The 17428-nt window shown below is 45.7% G+C and overlaps 1 protein-coding gene across 1 annotated transcript in view; it reads left to right on the top strand.

Annotated features, from left to right (window-relative positions):
• LOC144768868 (active breakpoint cluster region-related protein-like) overlaps positions 1 to 17428 on the top strand; it is a 276177-nt gene that overhangs the window by 105240 nt on the left and 153509 nt on the right. Inside the window, exon 9 of the mRNA XM_078652876.1 lies at positions 3052 to 3164. Within this exon, the coding sequence (XP_078509002.1) occupies positions 3052 to 3164 (113 nt within the window). The remainder of the gene's footprint in view (positions 1 to 3051; positions 3165 to 17428) is intronic.

The raw sequence follows: 17428 nt of genomic DNA, 5'->3' as shown, positions 1-17428 counted from the left end.
CAGGGCTATTAAGATATTCTTTATTCAAAATTGTATCAGAAAAAAACGATTTTCAGGAAGAAGATTTCACTACGTAAAATCCTTTACAACTCGCTTAGTATTTTATTAGGCATCCAGATGAGATCCGAAATTAAAAGGATCTGTTTCTCTGTATCCGAGTCGCGGAGAGTACTCCTCACAACATCAGACCGGCGTTCAATTCAGGCTTGAGTTTGGTAGGCAGGGTCCTCTGACCCAAACATCGTGAAGTTTCATGTCCACCAGAGTCCGATGAGCAGTCAAACTTCTACCAATGGAGCCTCCTCTGGATGCATCTGGGAGGCTTCCTCCAGCCAACATGGCCGGGAACGTATAGGGAGAAAAATGTTGACTAAAGAAATTCCACAATGGCTGTCTGCCCTGAGTTCATGGCCAGCAGGAATGTGGGTGCCCCAAGGATGGGGAAAAGGGGATACATTGTCAGTAGCCACATAAGAAGTGTCCCACACCTCAGTGACACTTTTTGGCCGGCACCACATAAGTGAGTCGTGGTTTTCATGGTGGTCTTCCACTATTACTGCTGCTAATTACATCCATTTAGTGCCTAATATCCATTCCTGTCCACCTCTAAATCAGCTCCTAATACTTGAACTCAAGCTTTGATAACTATCTGAGCGTTTGAGGCTGACGAGAGCAGGTCTGAAACCTTCCTGCTCCTTCATTTAAACAGGAAGGTATATTGGCGTCCGGGCTGCAGTTTGAAAGAAGTACAAATTCTCTCTTTTGTGGGATTTAACTTGAGGTTTTAAATACTTCACCTCCTATATTCAAGGCCAAACTATAAGCCCTTCTCTTTCAAAGATATTTTTATTTAATCCCTCTTTTCCTGATCGCTCTTTGCGCAACTTCTTATCTGACTGCTTCTACCAGACACTGAGGGGCAGATTTTCAATTTCTTTCTTTCTTTATTTATTTTATGTGTTTTTATATAGCGCAGACTTTACCCGAAAGTGTCAGAGCGCTTCACAATAGGAACAGTAATGATACATGAGGAGAAAATTACAAGTGAACAAATTACAAAAGCAGACATAAAGTTACATGAGGCAAAAGTGACAATCGTGAGCAAACAAATACAAGAAGTAGCAAACGGTACAATTCAGGAGGAGAAAGTGACATGTGTGCAGGTTACACAAGCGTACAAAGTACCAGTAGAGGCATAGTACTGCAATAAATGGCAGACACACAAACACAAGAACAAACGTTACATAGGCAATCGTGGCACTTGTGCAAGTATCTAAAGCAAACTAAATGTAAGAGGTAGCAAACAGTGTGTTACAAGAGAAAAGTGACGTGTGCATGTTACAAAAGAGTACCAAAAACACACTCAGTACCCCTCTGCAGCCCCTCCCTCCCCTTGCACAGTCCTTGTCCCCCACGCACGGCACCTTCCTGCACAAAAACAATCACTACAGGAATTTCCCTCTTTCAATGCGTGCTGTAGAATGCAGCACGCATTGCAAGAGGAAAAAACAAGGAGAAATTAAAACCTTTCTCATCAGTGCGCATCCCTACGCCTCCTCTGGGGAGGCGTAGCATTCACACACATTTCAGGATTTACAAGTCCTCGTAAATCTGGAAATGTTTCTGGTTCCATGGCTGTTGCGTGGGAACACCCACAGCAACACCCATGGAACTCCCCTTTCACTCAAAGTGCTGCGTGTAAAGGGGTCGTATTTACAAGGACAGGAAAGTCAGGCAGGGTGGCTTTTCCTGTCCTTGTAAATATGGGGCAGTGAAATGTGCTGCCAGTGGGTCACAAAAAGTGATGTACTGGTGGCGCAGGGGGTTTGTAAATCTGCCCCTGAATATCTGGTTAGGGCTTGCTCCTGTCCCCGTTCCCTTCCTTTCTCTGCTGTCCTCTTCCTGCTCTCTGCTGCGTGAAACCCTATCCACGACTCCATCCCTCTGGGTCTTCGCTGCCAGGTCCCTTTAACTTCTCATGGTCTCTTCATGCCACTTTCTTCCATCTTGGCTAACATCCTCCGTTCCTATCATATAATGAGACTGCCGGGGACTATTGCTGACGAGCGGGATGCACTGTGACACGTTTATATTGCTCACCCTTTACCTTTTTCATGATGTAAAACCTGTGTAAAATGTTATACTTGCTGCTTCCTCTTGAATGCGATGTAAGGCCTTCAGCCAATGTTCAAGCCAAATGCAGTTGCATAAATAAGGTTCCATCAGGTTGAGCGCTTTTTAAGAAAGAGAGAGAGAAAAAGGGAAAGGAAGAGAGAAAGAAAGAAAGAATGAAAGAAAGAAAGAAAGAAAGAAAGAAAGAAAGAAAGAAAGAAAGAAAGAAAGAAAGAAAAAGAAAGTGGAGTCCCAATCAGAAAGATAGACGAGCCAAACTAACAGACAGGAGAGAGTATTGAGAGTAATATCACAATATTTATCTATGCTTGGGTGCGTCGGTCAGAACACTGTAGACATTGGTTCCTACATCAGCTTCGTTAAGGTAGTGGTCGATTGCCCAGTAGTGCACAGATTGCTATTGAACACGTTTTTTACCATCCATACATCTTTGAAAATAAACACAGCAACCCTTACTCACACACATGCAGGCATGTATACATGCACACTTCCATCCACTACCATCATTTGTTAGGGAGACACACAAGAGCTTGCCAGGCATACAAGAACAATACAATATTTGCGGTAATAAGTTCCAGTGTCATCGCTTGTTATCCTGAAGGATTCTGAATGCCACAGGAATGCCAGAGCAGTTTTTATTACCTATCGATTTGCATAAAACAGAATCAGTTCATTATACCTACAACAATATGCATTGTGGTATGCTGCATAGCAATGGAGGCACTCATGTGGAGGCAGACAATCTGAAGCCTGTTATAATGACCCTCTACTGTATTACCTGTACAATACAATTTCTCTAAAAATGGTAAATACGTTTTTCCCTATGTTTAGCTGTTTTTGCTCTTGCTCTCTCTATATCTTTGCCACCCTCCGTATATTATTACATATCATCCATAATTTTTCTTGCCTGTCTTACAGAAGCGGCATCTTGTGAAGGATGGCTTCCTCATCGATGTTTCAGACGGGAGTCGGCATTTGCGCCATCTTTTCCTCTTCAGCGACGTCCTGCTCTGTGCCAAGCTCAAGCCAGGGTGAGTGGGATATGCCCCGCTACCAGCACGGGTAAGCAAGGCTTGCCCATGCATCAGCGAGAATGAGGACTTCTTCACCGTCTGTATTCGTGAGCTAGATCCTCCCCATGTCAGGCTCTGGTACCAACCTGTTGGGCGCAATTGGTGCACTGCTACCTGTCTTGGTGAATGGCACTTGTCCTTGTGACATTCTGTCTGCGTGAGACCTACTTTTCTGCAGGCTAGGGTAACTGGGAGGTCCAGTGTGATCCAGAGTAGGAGAGACCTTCTCCGGTGCTAGCTGTGGTGAGACCTTCTTCACTACTAACCGGAGTGAGAGAGACCTGCTCAATACCAACTAGACTAAGTGATACCTGCCAAGAGCTAGCAGAGATTAAACCTGTTCTAATGCCACCCACAAAGTAATTGAAACATACTCCGGTACCTGGCAACTTGAGACCAGTCCACATGCCAGCTCGAGTACCCGAGAAAGACAGACTGTATATAAGGTGGTAGTTAGCATAGTCTTACACATCTGCTAGAGCTTTTTGGTATTTCTTTTCGCAGGGGTTCTATTGTTGCCTGTTTAAAGCCTTGCAGTACTGAGCCCTTTTAAAGGGAGGCATATACTAGATGGATAAGGGCTGGACATGAGTTGCCAATGTCATCCTAAATTACTGTACCTGAGCCACAATAGGATGGGAGGCTGAATGTTTCTAGGTGCTTCATGGAGTTGGTCAAGTTACCCATTACATCAAAATTGGGATATCTCGGTCGTAGTGAGCATCACCAGGCTGATGGTTTTTGTTTTGTAGGTTGTTCTTCATTGTGTACCATATCTTCTCAATTTCTGCCTCAGCAAAGGATAGAAGTTTGTCACAGAGTTGGAATGAGGAAAGTGAAGAACTCATGCTTGTTTCAGGTTTAATACCTCTTGAAGATCTGAGTCAGCTTCTTGGTTTGGTTTGTTGTCTGATCAGTTCATGCGGCGTAATACACTCTCTCTAGGCACCACTTTGCGATATTGTCGTATAGAGGCTTTACACAGCAGCATCCTACATTATTGGATTCTGCAGATTATTTGCAGCAATTTTATAGTTTATGTCCTAGTCTTTTCAACCCACAGGACTGTATTGCAAATCACTTGTTGCCCACCTTATTTGTTGCTTTTATATCCGGGCTAGCTTTTCAAGGTTTTGGGTGATGTTGGTGTACAATATGGTCTCCTTAACAGATCTGCGGCAGCCTGATTCATTCCAGAGGGAATTTTAAGACCATCCACATAAGATATGTTTCCACACAACAGAACTAAATGAGGATCATTTACGCAGTCAGTGGCTATCCTGAAAATCAAGTATGGCTCTTGCCTTATTTAAACTATGTTGGAGAACACTGGCATCTAAGGCATCAAGAAATTACTCAGCACTAACCTCTCCTCAGTGTGGGGCACCTCAAGTTATTATCAAATTGTAGTGTTTAGCTATCTGGTGTATCTATGTTCAATCGAGTCCGGACAGATAGGAGCTTTTAGTTTCATGTGAACATTGATTTTGCTTAACAAGTGGTTTGATGATGTTCTGGCCTGGGCATCCAGTTTTAATGCGTTAAAACCACAGATGAAAGTTAAGTCCAGGGTGTGACCAGATTTACTGGTTGAAGATTAACTAGAGGAACTCTGGCGAACCCAGGTGGTCGACTACATCCGATGTTTGTACCTTGTGTGTAGGGCCTTGGATGATAATCTGAGAAGCTGGGTAAAGATCAATGATTTTCTCAAGGAAGGAGGCAATGCATCATGGTCTGTGGCAGGCAATTATCAGGAGGGGGGGGACAGTGTTAGGGGCGGCCTTAGGCATGTGCAAGCTGTGCACCTGTACAGGGCCACCAAACCCCAGGGGCCACCACGCCAATGTATATCCTTAATATAATAATCCTCTGAGGATGGATACATATTTGCGTGGCGGTCCCTGGCAGGGATTTGGCAGCCTCTGGCTCTGTTCCACTTCCTAACACCCTGACCCCCCCTCCTGAGCTCCGGGGGGCTCCGCCCCACCCGGACCCCGTCTTCCGGGGCCCCCTACCTACGCTCCCTGCCCAGGGCCGCCATGAGCCTGGAGCCGCCCCTGAGGGGGGACAATGCGCGTTAGCTCAAGTCTGCTATCGTGATACAACCAAAAATCTCTAAATAAATAATTGTCATTACTCCACCTTTACCAGATTCACTAATTGATACATTATTTTTGTAGTGAGATGCGAGCGATTTATCTTAGGTAGTGGGTGCATTGGCTTCAAGCCAAGATTCTGTAACTTTTACTAAATGGCAATTTTTCCGGTTTGAGTATGTTGTACGTTTGGAGTCATTTGTGCACTGATCTTGATGACCTTGACAGGGTGAGTAGGGGGCTGAGTGGATCTGCCTTAGGAGGGCAGAAGACTGATAAGTCCAGGTCAAGCGTTGGAGGTGTCATTGCTGGTGCTGACCTGGGTGTGTCATTCTTTGTGCCTCCTGTTAGCAGTTAACTCTGCTACTAGTGCCCTTTCTGGTGTTTTTTCAGTCTGAATTGTTAATAGGTGGTTGCTTTTTTAGGGCATTGGTGGTAATTCAGTATGCTAGCCGAACATGAGATTTCAGGAGATGTCATATTATCGGCCAACAGCTTCCATCATGTCCTTAGGTCCTAGATGCAGTTTAGTCTGTACATCACGCTTTACAAATTTAAATAAAAAGTTAGTTGAAAGTCAACAGATGTCAGTTGCATGCCAGGATCCTGATGATGGCATTACGATACAGGCTAATAGTGTAATTGTCCCTATTAGGATGTTTTTCCCTGGTGAGCATTCTTAGGTATAGGGGATCTTGGTGTGCGATTTTACTGCTTTGTGTAGGATTCATAAGTCTATAAGGAATTCTGGGGCATATTATCAAGAACGGCGTTAAAATTAACGCAGGTTTAGCGGAAAAAAACTGCCGCTAAAGCGGCGATAATGGGCTTGATGATATGCCCTGGAGAATTCCAATAGAAGCCCATGTCCACAACAGAACATGGACTCTATTGGAATTCTCATGGGCATATTATCAAGCCCATTATCGCTGTTTTAGCTGCAGTTTTCTGACGCTAAACCAGCGATAATTTTTAACGCCATTCTTGATAATATGCCCCTCTCTGCTGTGCAGAAGAGAAGGTTAGTTTTTGCATTTTTCGGTTCTCCATGGATGGATGTACTTCTACCAGGCATTAGCAGAGGAGGTGTTAAAGAAAATGTTATTTTGACGGCTTTGAATTCTGAATGGCAGAGATGGCGGGTTCTTGTGATCTCTATTTGGTAGATTTTAGCTGAAGATTACGGGATGGTTGTGTATTCACCAACAGTGAGTACCAGTAGGTGAAAAGGTTGGTGGTGTTATTGATAGTTGGATAGCTTCTATTTTCCACCAATTTGGAGTAGTTCCAGGGTCTTGGTGCTGGAGCCTACACCGTTTCAGTTTGATAGCATACCTGTTGATTTTTTTTTTTGTAAACAGATTTTATTCAGCAAATTTCAATTACACAAGTAAAACAGGGATTAGAGCATACATTGTGTATAGCATACCTGATGATACAGTGTTGATGCAGATGCGGGTGTCAAGATATATTCTGATGGAAGTTAGTGCTTCCCTACAAGGCGTCTGCACCTGATAGTGTGTTGTTATTGTTAAGGGGTGGTAGGTGATTTTTTGCAGTTGCCTCTCTGCTCGCTTGTTTAGGGCAGAGAGTGGAAATTCACTTCGAATATTCTCTTATGTGTTTTTTGGTTTGGAAGAAGAGAGTATCTGAAATTCAACAGGAGTTGGTTGCCCGCCTGAGCAGTTGTCATACTCGCCAACTGTGCATTACCCCATTAAAGATGTTTGTCTCTCACTTTGAGTATGGTTTAGTGGGGTATAATCAATAGAGTGTGCATGCGCAGTGTGTAAGGTATCTCAGGGATCGCTTGGGTGGAATCTTGTTCCTCGATTCAGCGTTATTATAGGGAGTACTGATTATATATGTGTGTGTGCGTGTGTATGTGTGTCTGTCTGTCTGTCTATCTGTGTCTGTGTGTGGTATAAAGATATCTTGGGAATGATCTATCCTAGGAGTAAAGGGGTGGGTGTACATTCACCAACTATGAGGATGGTATGCTTTATAAATGCCCCTAGTGATTTGGATGTCTGAGCATCTAGCTTTGAGGCCAGCTGCGGTCCGTGCAGGTAAGAGCAGTGGCGCTGGATTTCAGCAGACCATGATGAGGCGAAATTCATTATTTATTTAATTTTCCCTCGTCATCGTCCGTCAAAATCAACCCCACCCGGCCCCACCGCTCTTACCTGCATGGCCCGCGGCTGTTTGAGGCAGAACAATAGGTAATACCGTAATGATTCTGCTGTTTAAGCAGTGATTAAAGTTGAGGGCTAAATTCCAATCCCTGTGCAAATATCTCTATGTCGCTATGTCAGTAATCTGAATTATGTATGATAATTACCACACCCACGCAATTTTACCAAGATACGTTTTTGGCAGTTTAGGCATACCCCAATTTACTGGGTGAAAAAAACATGGTAAATTCAGAGATATGCAGAATTTCTTGTGGACAGCAACTATTCCGGATGTAATTCCTCATTTTTATGGCAAAAACTCTGAATCAGATGCACCAAATCCCACACACACAGTTATCCGTATTTACCAGGTGCGATAGATGTCTCACCTCATCACACCATCCGACCTACTTGTAATCAAGCATTAGACTACAATTTATCAAACAAGGGCTGCATTGGCATCTCTGGATCATCTTGCAATATCAATTGAATTCATCTAATTTTTGTCCCAACTCTGACATGTATTGGGCCAGGTACCTCTGAACTGAAGCATCATGTCCAAAAATGTATCAACTTTGATATGGATGGAGGAGAATCTGATCCATAACCATTCCATGATGGACATAGAAACATAGGGCAATTAAAAGGATCAAATATTCAAAATGCTGTGTGCAAATCGCCAATGTGTAATTACAGTAACTAATAAAAGCCTTGCTGTTTGCTAAAATCCAATGGATAGCTAAAATGATCAAAGTGCAGTTTGCAGGTAACCAATATGCAGTTACAGCCGTTAAAATAAAAAATATATAAAAATAAAAAACCATTACACTAGGCAAGATCAGGTAAAAACAACTAATGTGCCCACAGTGCTAATATAGTGGCAGTCTGCGCAGTTCTAAACCAAACTTGGCGTAGCAATCATCCGTTCATGCTCAGGTGTTTTGCATTGATTGGTTGCCCACAACAGAACCAATCAATAAAAGCAACTAAGATGTTCAAAGTGCGGTTGCAAGTGACCAGTATACAATTACGATGGCTGTTTATGCTGGGCTAGGCTGAGCTTGGCGTAGCGCTCACCAGATCGTATTGCGGTGCTTTACATCGATTGACTGCCCAACGGAAATACCGTCTACAACGTGGACGTCCCAGCTTGGATCGCATATTTTGTTATTAAGTTCTGGCTGTGCTGTTGCCACTGTTCGGGAAAGCTGATGTCTCAGAGTTTTGACAAATTTGGCACATCTCACCAGCAACCAGGGAGCCTTGATCTTGAAACGGATAGATGATGCATCCTGGCATGTGCGCGCCTCATTGACCAGGAAGACTCAATTGAGCAAAGTGCTTGTTCTCAAGATGGCTTCCCTCCTGCTTTCAGCCAGCTACCAAGGGTGATAAAGCCTATTTTGAAATTGTAGTTCAGCCTAGTCAGTTATTAGCTGGTCCTGGAAGTGGTTGTGCAGTGTATGCAGCTGAGGGATTTGTTGACCCACCACCTGTATGGCATTGGTGCTGTGCATCCTCTTGCTCATGAAAGCAAAAATCACCAGGTGTATACTGATGAATCCTGTTGTGGTGTTTGTTACTGGAGTGGATGGGAGAATTTCAATGCAGAAGTTCCATGGATGTCTAATGGCTGGGAACTGTATCTGGGTAATTCTAAGCTTCCAAGATTTGTCAGTGTCCTGAGCAGAATGCAGACCTGAGGAGAAATCCTCATGAATAATCCTCCCTCTTTGGAGATTGCCTCCCAAATGCATTCAAAGGCAATTCTTGGGCTCCTATCTGTTATCCCCCTTCTGAGAAAATGTCAGGTCTAACCAGCCAACTCCATAGGACAGAAAGAAGACTTAAACCAACATTGCCCATACTACATGTAGGACACACGGTTCCTCTTTGCTGGGTACCTCTGACACCAACTAAGACACTATGGCCCTCATTTTGATGTCAGTCAGAAAGCCTACGACCTGTGGTTGGAGGCTTTCCGACCAACATCGGTTTCACTTTTTAGCCCGCTGTATTACAATGACGGCGGTCGAAAGTGAAATCAACCGGCTTCCGATAGCCTTTCCTCCAATATAATGGTCTGCCCGTCCCATTTAAATGCGAGTGAACTTTGGTGTAACGATAGTGGAGACTACTCCAGCTCCATTGATGTTGTACCCATCTGATGACCCGACCTAATTTTGATGGGCAGACATACAAGTCAGTTTTCACTGTCCGTCACTGTCAGGAAAAGCCTGGCTGTAAGGGGCAGTGAATACTGCAAAATACCTCCATGACTCCATTGGCGAGGGGAATTTTTATTTTATTTTCAAGAACAAAATCCTGCTTTGGGATTTTGTTTTTGAAAAACAAATTGGAACTTTGCTACACTGCTTTGTCATGTTTGATGGAGCCGTATAGCACGGTTCATGTCAATGTTCGAAATATCTGCCAGTCCGAACTGTGGTCATCAGGTCCTCGCCAGGACAACAGAGTAATTTAAGTTTTAAATCAGGCCCAAAGTTAAACAAGCATTAGAAATGCAATAGGTCTCGGATTTTTTTGAGTTCGAGCTAATGGAATTGTAAATGGCAATGTGTTTTAGCCATGTGTTATGGAGTGTATGCATGTGGTGTGCAGTGGAAAATGTGTGTTGGATTGGAATAGTAGGAATGGTGGCATGCTGCACTTTAGATGAATATGTTTAAAAGTAAAGGGCATCATATTGCGATTGCTACAATAGTTAATTGTGGATGCGTTAACAATTGATGTGTGCACTGATGGGTGGTGGTGTGTGTGCCTGTAGAAATTGTGCACTGATGGCTGGTGGTGTGTGTGCTTGCTAAAAGCGTGCACAGATGGCTGGTGGTGTGTGTGCTTGGTGAAAGGGTGCACTGACAGCTGGTGGCGAGTGCGCTTAGTGAAAGCATGCACTGACGGCTGGTGTTGTGTGTGACTGGTGAAAGTATGCACTGATGGCTGGTGATGTGTGTGTGTTTGGTGAAAGCATGCACTGACATTTGGTGTTGTGTGTGTGGTGGAAGCTTGCACTGACGCCTGGTGGTGTTTGTGCTTGATGAAAGCGAACATTGATGGCTGGTGGTGTTTGCGCCTGGTGAAAGCGTGCACTGACGGCTGGTGGTGTGTGGTTGTGTGTGTGGTTGTGTGTGTAGTGGTGAGTGTGTGGTGGTGAGTATGTGGTGGTGAGTGTGTGGTGGTGAGTGTGCGGTGGTGAGTGTGTGGTGGTGAGTGGTGATGAGTGTGTGGTGGTGAGAGGCTGGTGTGTGTGGTGTGTGTGAGTGTGGTATGTGTGTGGTGTATGTGTGTGGGGTGTGTGTGGTGTGGTATTTCGTATGTGGTCTTATGTATGTGTGTGGTGGACTTAGTTTGAGTGTTCGTCTCCTGCACTCACACAGTGCCCCTACACACTCATACACTGTTCTCCCTGCACACTCACACTGTTCACCCTGCATAGTTTACACTGTTCATCCTGTACACTCCCACACTGTGCACCCTGCACACTTACACACTGTTCACCCTGCACACTCACACACTGTTTCTATTGCACACTCACACACTGCAGTCACTGTCAATCTGCAGTCACTGTTACTCTGCAGTCACACTCACTCTGCAGTCACTCTGCAGGCACTCTGCAGTCACACTCACTCTGCAGTCACTCTCCAGTCACACTCACTCTGCAGTCACTCTGCAGTCACTCTGCAGTCACGCTCACACTGCAGTCACTCTGCAGTCACACTCACTCTGCAGTCAATCTGCACTCGCACTCACTCTGCACTCACTCTGTACCTGCACTCACTCTGCACCTGCACTCACTGTACACTCACTCTCCAATCACACTCACTCTGCAGTCACTCTGCAGTCACACTCACGCTGCAGTCACTCTGCAGTCACACTCACTCTGCAGTCATTCTGCACTTGCACTCACTCTGCACCTGCACTCACTTTGCACTCAGTCTGCACTTGCACTCACTCTACACGCACTCTGCACTGACACTCATTTTGCACTCCCTCTGCACTTACACTCACTCTGCACTCACTCTGCACCTGCACTCACTGTGCACTGACTCTGCACCTGCACTCACTTTGCACTCACTCTGCACTCACGCTGTACTGTGCACTCACTCTTTCTGCACTCACTCTCTGTGCACACTGCACCTGCCCTCACTCTGCACTCACTGACTGTGCACCTGCACTCACCCTGCACTCACTTTGCAACTGCACTCACTCTGCCCCTGCACTCACTCTGCACGCACTCAGCACTCTGCACTCACTCTGCACTCACTGTCACTCTGCACTCATTTTGCAAACATTCTGCACTCACTCACACTCTGCAGTTACTCACTCTAACTCTGCAGTCATTCTGCACTCACTCTGCACTCTGGACTCACTCTGCACTTTCTCTTATTCTGCACTCACTTCTCTCTGCACTTATTCTGCACTCACTCTACACTCACTATCACTCTGCACTCACTCTCACTCTATTTAATTCTGCACTCACTCTGCACTCACGCTGCACTCACTCTCTCTGCATTCACACTCACTCTGCACTCACTCTGCGCTCACTCTGCACACACTGCGCTCACTCTGCGCTCACTCTGCAGTCACTCACACTCTGCGCTCACTCTGCTGTCAATCTCTCTGCACTCACTCTGCAGTCAATCTTTCTGTACTCACTCTCACTCTGCACTCACTCTGCAGTCACTCACACTCTGCACTCACTCTGCAGTCACTCACACTCTGCACTCACTCTGCACTCACAGTCACTCTCGCACTCACTCTGCACTCACTGTCACTCTCGCACTCACTCTGCACTCACTCTGCACTCACTGTCACTCTGCACTCACTGTCACTCCGCACTCACTGTCACTCTTGCACTCACTCTGCACTCACTGACACTCTCGCACTCACTCTGCAATCACAGTCGCTCTGCATTCACAGCCACTCTGCACTCACAGTCACTCTCTGCTCTCACTCTGCACTCACAGTCACTCTCGCACTCACTCTGCACTCACTGTCACTCTGCACTCACTGTCACTCAGCACTCACTCTGCACTCACTTAGCACTGACTCTCACTCTGCACTCACTGTCACTCTGGCACTCACTCTGCAATCACTGTCACTCTGGCACTCACTCTGCACTCAGTCACTCTCACACTCACTCAGCACTATGTACTCACAGTTACTCTCACACTCACTCGGCACTCACTCTGCACTCAGTCACTCTCGCACTCATTCTGCACTCACTGCGCCGTGAAACAGATGGAAGTGTTATATGACAGCCAACACATACAAAGACAGTAATACACATACACACCCTGGGCCCTAGAAACATGGGAAACCCAGTAAACCTTGATAATTCCTGTACTTTACTGTTCATCCACTTGTGAATGGGGGACCATTCTCCTTGCTTGCTCTATGGCCCTTGACACACTTGGTATTATGATCGGCATTCAATCAATCATGTTTCAACTCCCTGTGTCTTGTGACTTTAAGAGGCATCCAGTGTGTGAAGTTACAACATAGCTCAAAACGCCAGCAGACATCTTCAAACAAAGAAACACTCTAGACTGCCTGATGCTGGCGATTGCCACGTGCTGGGCTGAGTAAAGGGACTTAGAACAGACATCTTCAAACTGTGGGGTGTGTCCCCCTAGGGATCTGTGGCTGCGTTCCCGGGGGAATGCGAATGTCTCAGTAAATACTTGTAAATTAAGATGCCGTGAAAAGCGTGACCGTGTTTATTTGGTGTGTTTTGAGGCTGCCTTCATGTACATGCAACTATTAAATGTAAGCATAGAAACTGCGATCCTAAGTTGCATGAGTGCGGGAGTCACCCAGGCTGGAGGCGGGGTCAGTGACCTGCAGAACAATTAGCAGGCATTTTTCTCATGTTAAATCGCCGCAGGACTGAGCTGGCTACATTGCGCTCCAGAAGCGGACTTTATCGCACCTGCTAAATACCAGGTGGCCACAAAATCTGCAAATTGTATAAATTTGACCCCTGTACAAGCGTATTTTGAGGGGCTGCATATTGTAGGTCACTCGAAATGACAGCCCAAATCGGTCCTTATCTCACGAAATAACTGGGACATTTACGAAGAGAGCATTTTATATGTTTGTACGACAAGTGCGCACAACTTTCTAATGTTCATTTTTTCAACGCTTGCCCTGTTTTTAACGTATATTCATAATCCGTGCGGACTTTGCCCATGTTGCAGCTGTAGCGCCACTTTTTCTAAAGCGCCAGTGCCCTAAAGGCATGGTATTAGTTTACATTGCCTGTGAAATGTCAAGGAGGCGTCTCACCTGAGGATTCAACGACTCTTGAAACCCACACAAAAGCATCTGATGCTCTGTTCCACATCACGTACACAATATCCACAGTTTGGTGAACTAGCTCGCCTGTGCTTTGATGTGCTGTCTACCTGCCTGCTCCTGCTGTGTCACTGACAGCGTGCCTCTCAGCCATTCTCCCCTCAGAGTCATAGCTTTCTGTCACTCTCTCCTGGGCTTCAGATGTCTCCATTTCATGCTCAGCTTTGTCGGCAGTATCTGTCTCCTCATCGCATCCACAGCGCACTCTGTTGTGCGATAAAAGTCAATTAGCCAATTATCTGTCGCCCACCGGGAAGCAACTGATAAGAGACCTGTGGTGTCTGCTCTCGCGACCCTTAGGCGCTGTTACCACAGGACGTCATCATCAGCAAAAACATTGCAAATGTCGCCACTACCGGTCAACTCTACCCTTGAAAAAGCACAGTTGGCTTTCATTTAATGTATGTATGTTTACATTCATGAATCAAAGAGGAGCGGGGGCAAGGGAGTGCAAGAGAGGCGAACGCGCAGTGCTGCTCGTGCGAGGAATGTTGTTTACTCTGTGGGGCTGACGTGAGCACGCGCGCCCACCATCTGCCTTGCGCGCCCAGCATCTGTCTTCAATTACCGCGAGCCATGACAGCTGGTAATTGAAGATTTATGCCCTTCTGCTGCTCGTGTCCGCACGGAATATGCAGGAAGTGGAGAAACTCTACAGAATATGGCCTATTGCGTGCTGGCTTGTAAAAACACAGCCATGCGAGGGCCAATTGCCATGCAGCTACCAATAATGACAAACAAAATTCACGCGCTTCTCTGGAATTCGTAGGTTAGCTTGTCGAAGTCCTCTGTAAAGGACTCTGAAGCCACACCCACTTCGTGAGATGTAGGCCGAGCCCTAAAAACATATAAAGAATGAGTTGAAGAAAGCATGGGCAAAGTAAACTCTTTAATTGAAGTTTATATTGTGTCTCATCCCAGTCATCTAGCCATTGAAGTGCACTTCTTTTTAAGTGGATGTGCACATGTTTTCAGGTGAAAAGTTGTCACTCATAGTGCAAGAAAGGAAATAGCTGAAGTGGCCTGATCCATTGCTCCATGCTGTATGCTGTAATTGGAGGAAGCATAATGTGAATGACAGTTGAACAGACCAATGGTTGATGAGGGATGACCCAAAGCTCTTTCACGTATGCACATATGTATGTATTCTTTATTATGCTTTTTGATTATATGGGGCTCGCAAGACAGATTAGGATTTTTCTAGGCCAGACCAAAAAGGTACTTATCTGTTAAGAGGAGACACAAAGGAAAGTGGCTGCTAACAGTGGAACTGATTTAACTGAATATTCTGAGGTTCTCAAAGCTGACATGTGGAGTAGTGTGGCTCACTGGTTAGAGGCGGCAGGCCTGAAAGCAGAAGTCAGCCTGGGACCAGGGTTCAATTCCCGACGCGGCAGGGTCGTGGACCTTGGTCAGCGGACTCGATAATTCTCGCTTCGGTGCTTACTCTAATCAGGGGTTCCACTCGGCAACTCTGGGCATTAGCTTGCCTAATCTCCACAACGGCCCCACCAATTCCGGGGATGCCTGGCTCCACCTTGGGGACTCCCAGCAAGGGACCATCCCACAGGGAAAGCCAGGACGGGTTCCCCAGAGTTATACAGCGCCGGGACGCCCCGTTGCTGGGGCAGCTGTGCGCTTTACAAGTATACTACTTTTACATTTACATCCTTTGCATGCTGTTAGAGGAAAGCATGTAAAATGGTAACGCAGATAATGCACACCTCCGTTCTTCACATACATTCTATCAATGTCTTAGGAGACAAGTATAGGTGGAGTTAAGAATAGTAGCAGTGCATGGTCACTCAGTTTTATCATGTTTACTAAATACTTTGCCTTGGGCTTTTGATCTAATTTTTTCTGAAAACGCCAAAGCTTGTGATTTTAGAATTCCTTGCCCATATGTTTCGCCGGTAAGCCAAATACCACTCTTGAGTTCAGTTTTAGCTTCTTTGTTTTGCCGCTTGACCCATGGCAAACGGACTGTCGCAGCAGGACCAGAAATCATCTATTTCTTAGTTCTATAGTTTTCTATTTTTTATTTATCAGACCCCCTTTCGAGGGGCAACGGGACAGGCAGGGGCTGCTGGGCCTTGACTGTGGTGGTTGGGATTGCTGGTCTCTGGGATCCTTGGATTCTTACTACTGTGGCTTTGCAAAGTGGTCCAAGTACACACGTTCTACACTTGATACTCAGGGTAAAGAGTGCGAGCAGCCAACGCTATCTCAGGCAGGTAGTGTGGGGGTAGAGACTAAGGGCCTCATTTATGAGGCCGTGCGTCACTTTTACGCCGCCGGTGCGTCACTTTTTGTGACGCACAAGCAGCATAAAAAATGTGCCCTGTTGCACCATATTTACAAAGTGACGCATCTAGGTAGATGCGTCACTTTATAAACCCCAGCGCTACCTTATACCTGCGCCAGGTATAATGTATGCAGGGGGGCGTTCTGACGCAAGAAAAGGTCATAGAAGTGACGCAGTGAAATCTATAAGATTTCACTGCGCCACTTCTAGGGCACAAATGGGTCAATTTCTTATGCCTGCCTCTCAGCAGGCGTAAGACTGATGCAGGCCCTTTCACATGGGGCGTGCCAATGTGAAAGGACACATTGCTGGACTTGCGTCACTTTTGTGACAAACTCCAGAAATGCGTCACTTTTGTGCCATACAGATACGTTAGAAATACTGACGTATCTGTAACTCCTTGCGCAATGATGCGTCATACTGTAAATATGATGCATCATTGGTGTCGCAAGGAGGGCGCAATGAAAAGTGACGCATCGCTGTTTTCATGCAGCGATGTGTCACTTTTCATAAATGAGGCCCTAAGCACTCAAACAGTCAAATGAGAAACACAATGATGTGTTGTCCAACTCACTGCTTGTCTTAGTAAGAAAGATGCATTTACTATCACAGCAAAAGGAGATATTACACACAGTAATGGAGGCTCAGGTACTAGGCTTTTCTGAATACACTATGGGGCTCTAGACAATATCTACAGCTCCCACATCAACAATGCCATTTTAACACAGTGGTTACAGTTACCCCACCAACTATAGGCTTCCAACACAGACTGTGGGAAGGAAGCAGACATGGGACTGAATTCACTATTAGCATTGTGCGTGAAAATACTAGGTTTGCTAACTCCTACATCAGTTCACTTCATATTTGAAATAAAATAGTTCAAGGAGGCAATCATTATTCCCTGGAACATATGGATTTATTATTCAAGACACAGCTTCTCAGTCTTTCATTACAGGCCTTGTGTTACCTGCTCCAGGGGACGAGGTCCAGCATGGGAACTGCTGGTGCATCTTCTCGAGGCAGTGAAAGAACAGGTCACCCTGGTCATGTCGCAGGGATTTAAGAAGGCCTTCTGTCGCCTGAAGGATCAGGATGTTGATTCTTCATGTAGCTCACTAAATAAACCATGGAAGAGGGAGGCCGGTTGACTCCTCACATCTCGGGTCTGTGGTCTTATCTTATGGGTGCTCCACACTCTGGGAACACAGCTGAGTTTCTCCTCCTAATAATTCTCTCATCCTGCAGGGCCAGGCACACACTTTCCAT

The sequence above is a fragment of the Lissotriton helveticus genome, chromosome 7 (assembly GCF_964261635.1).
Source record: "Lissotriton helveticus chromosome 7, aLisHel1.1, whole genome shotgun sequence".
NCBI lineage: Eukaryota > Metazoa > Chordata > Amphibia > Caudata > Salamandridae > Lissotriton > Lissotriton helveticus.
Note: the sequence above shows the minus strand (reverse complement) of the source record. Positions and strands in the feature narration are given on the sequence as shown.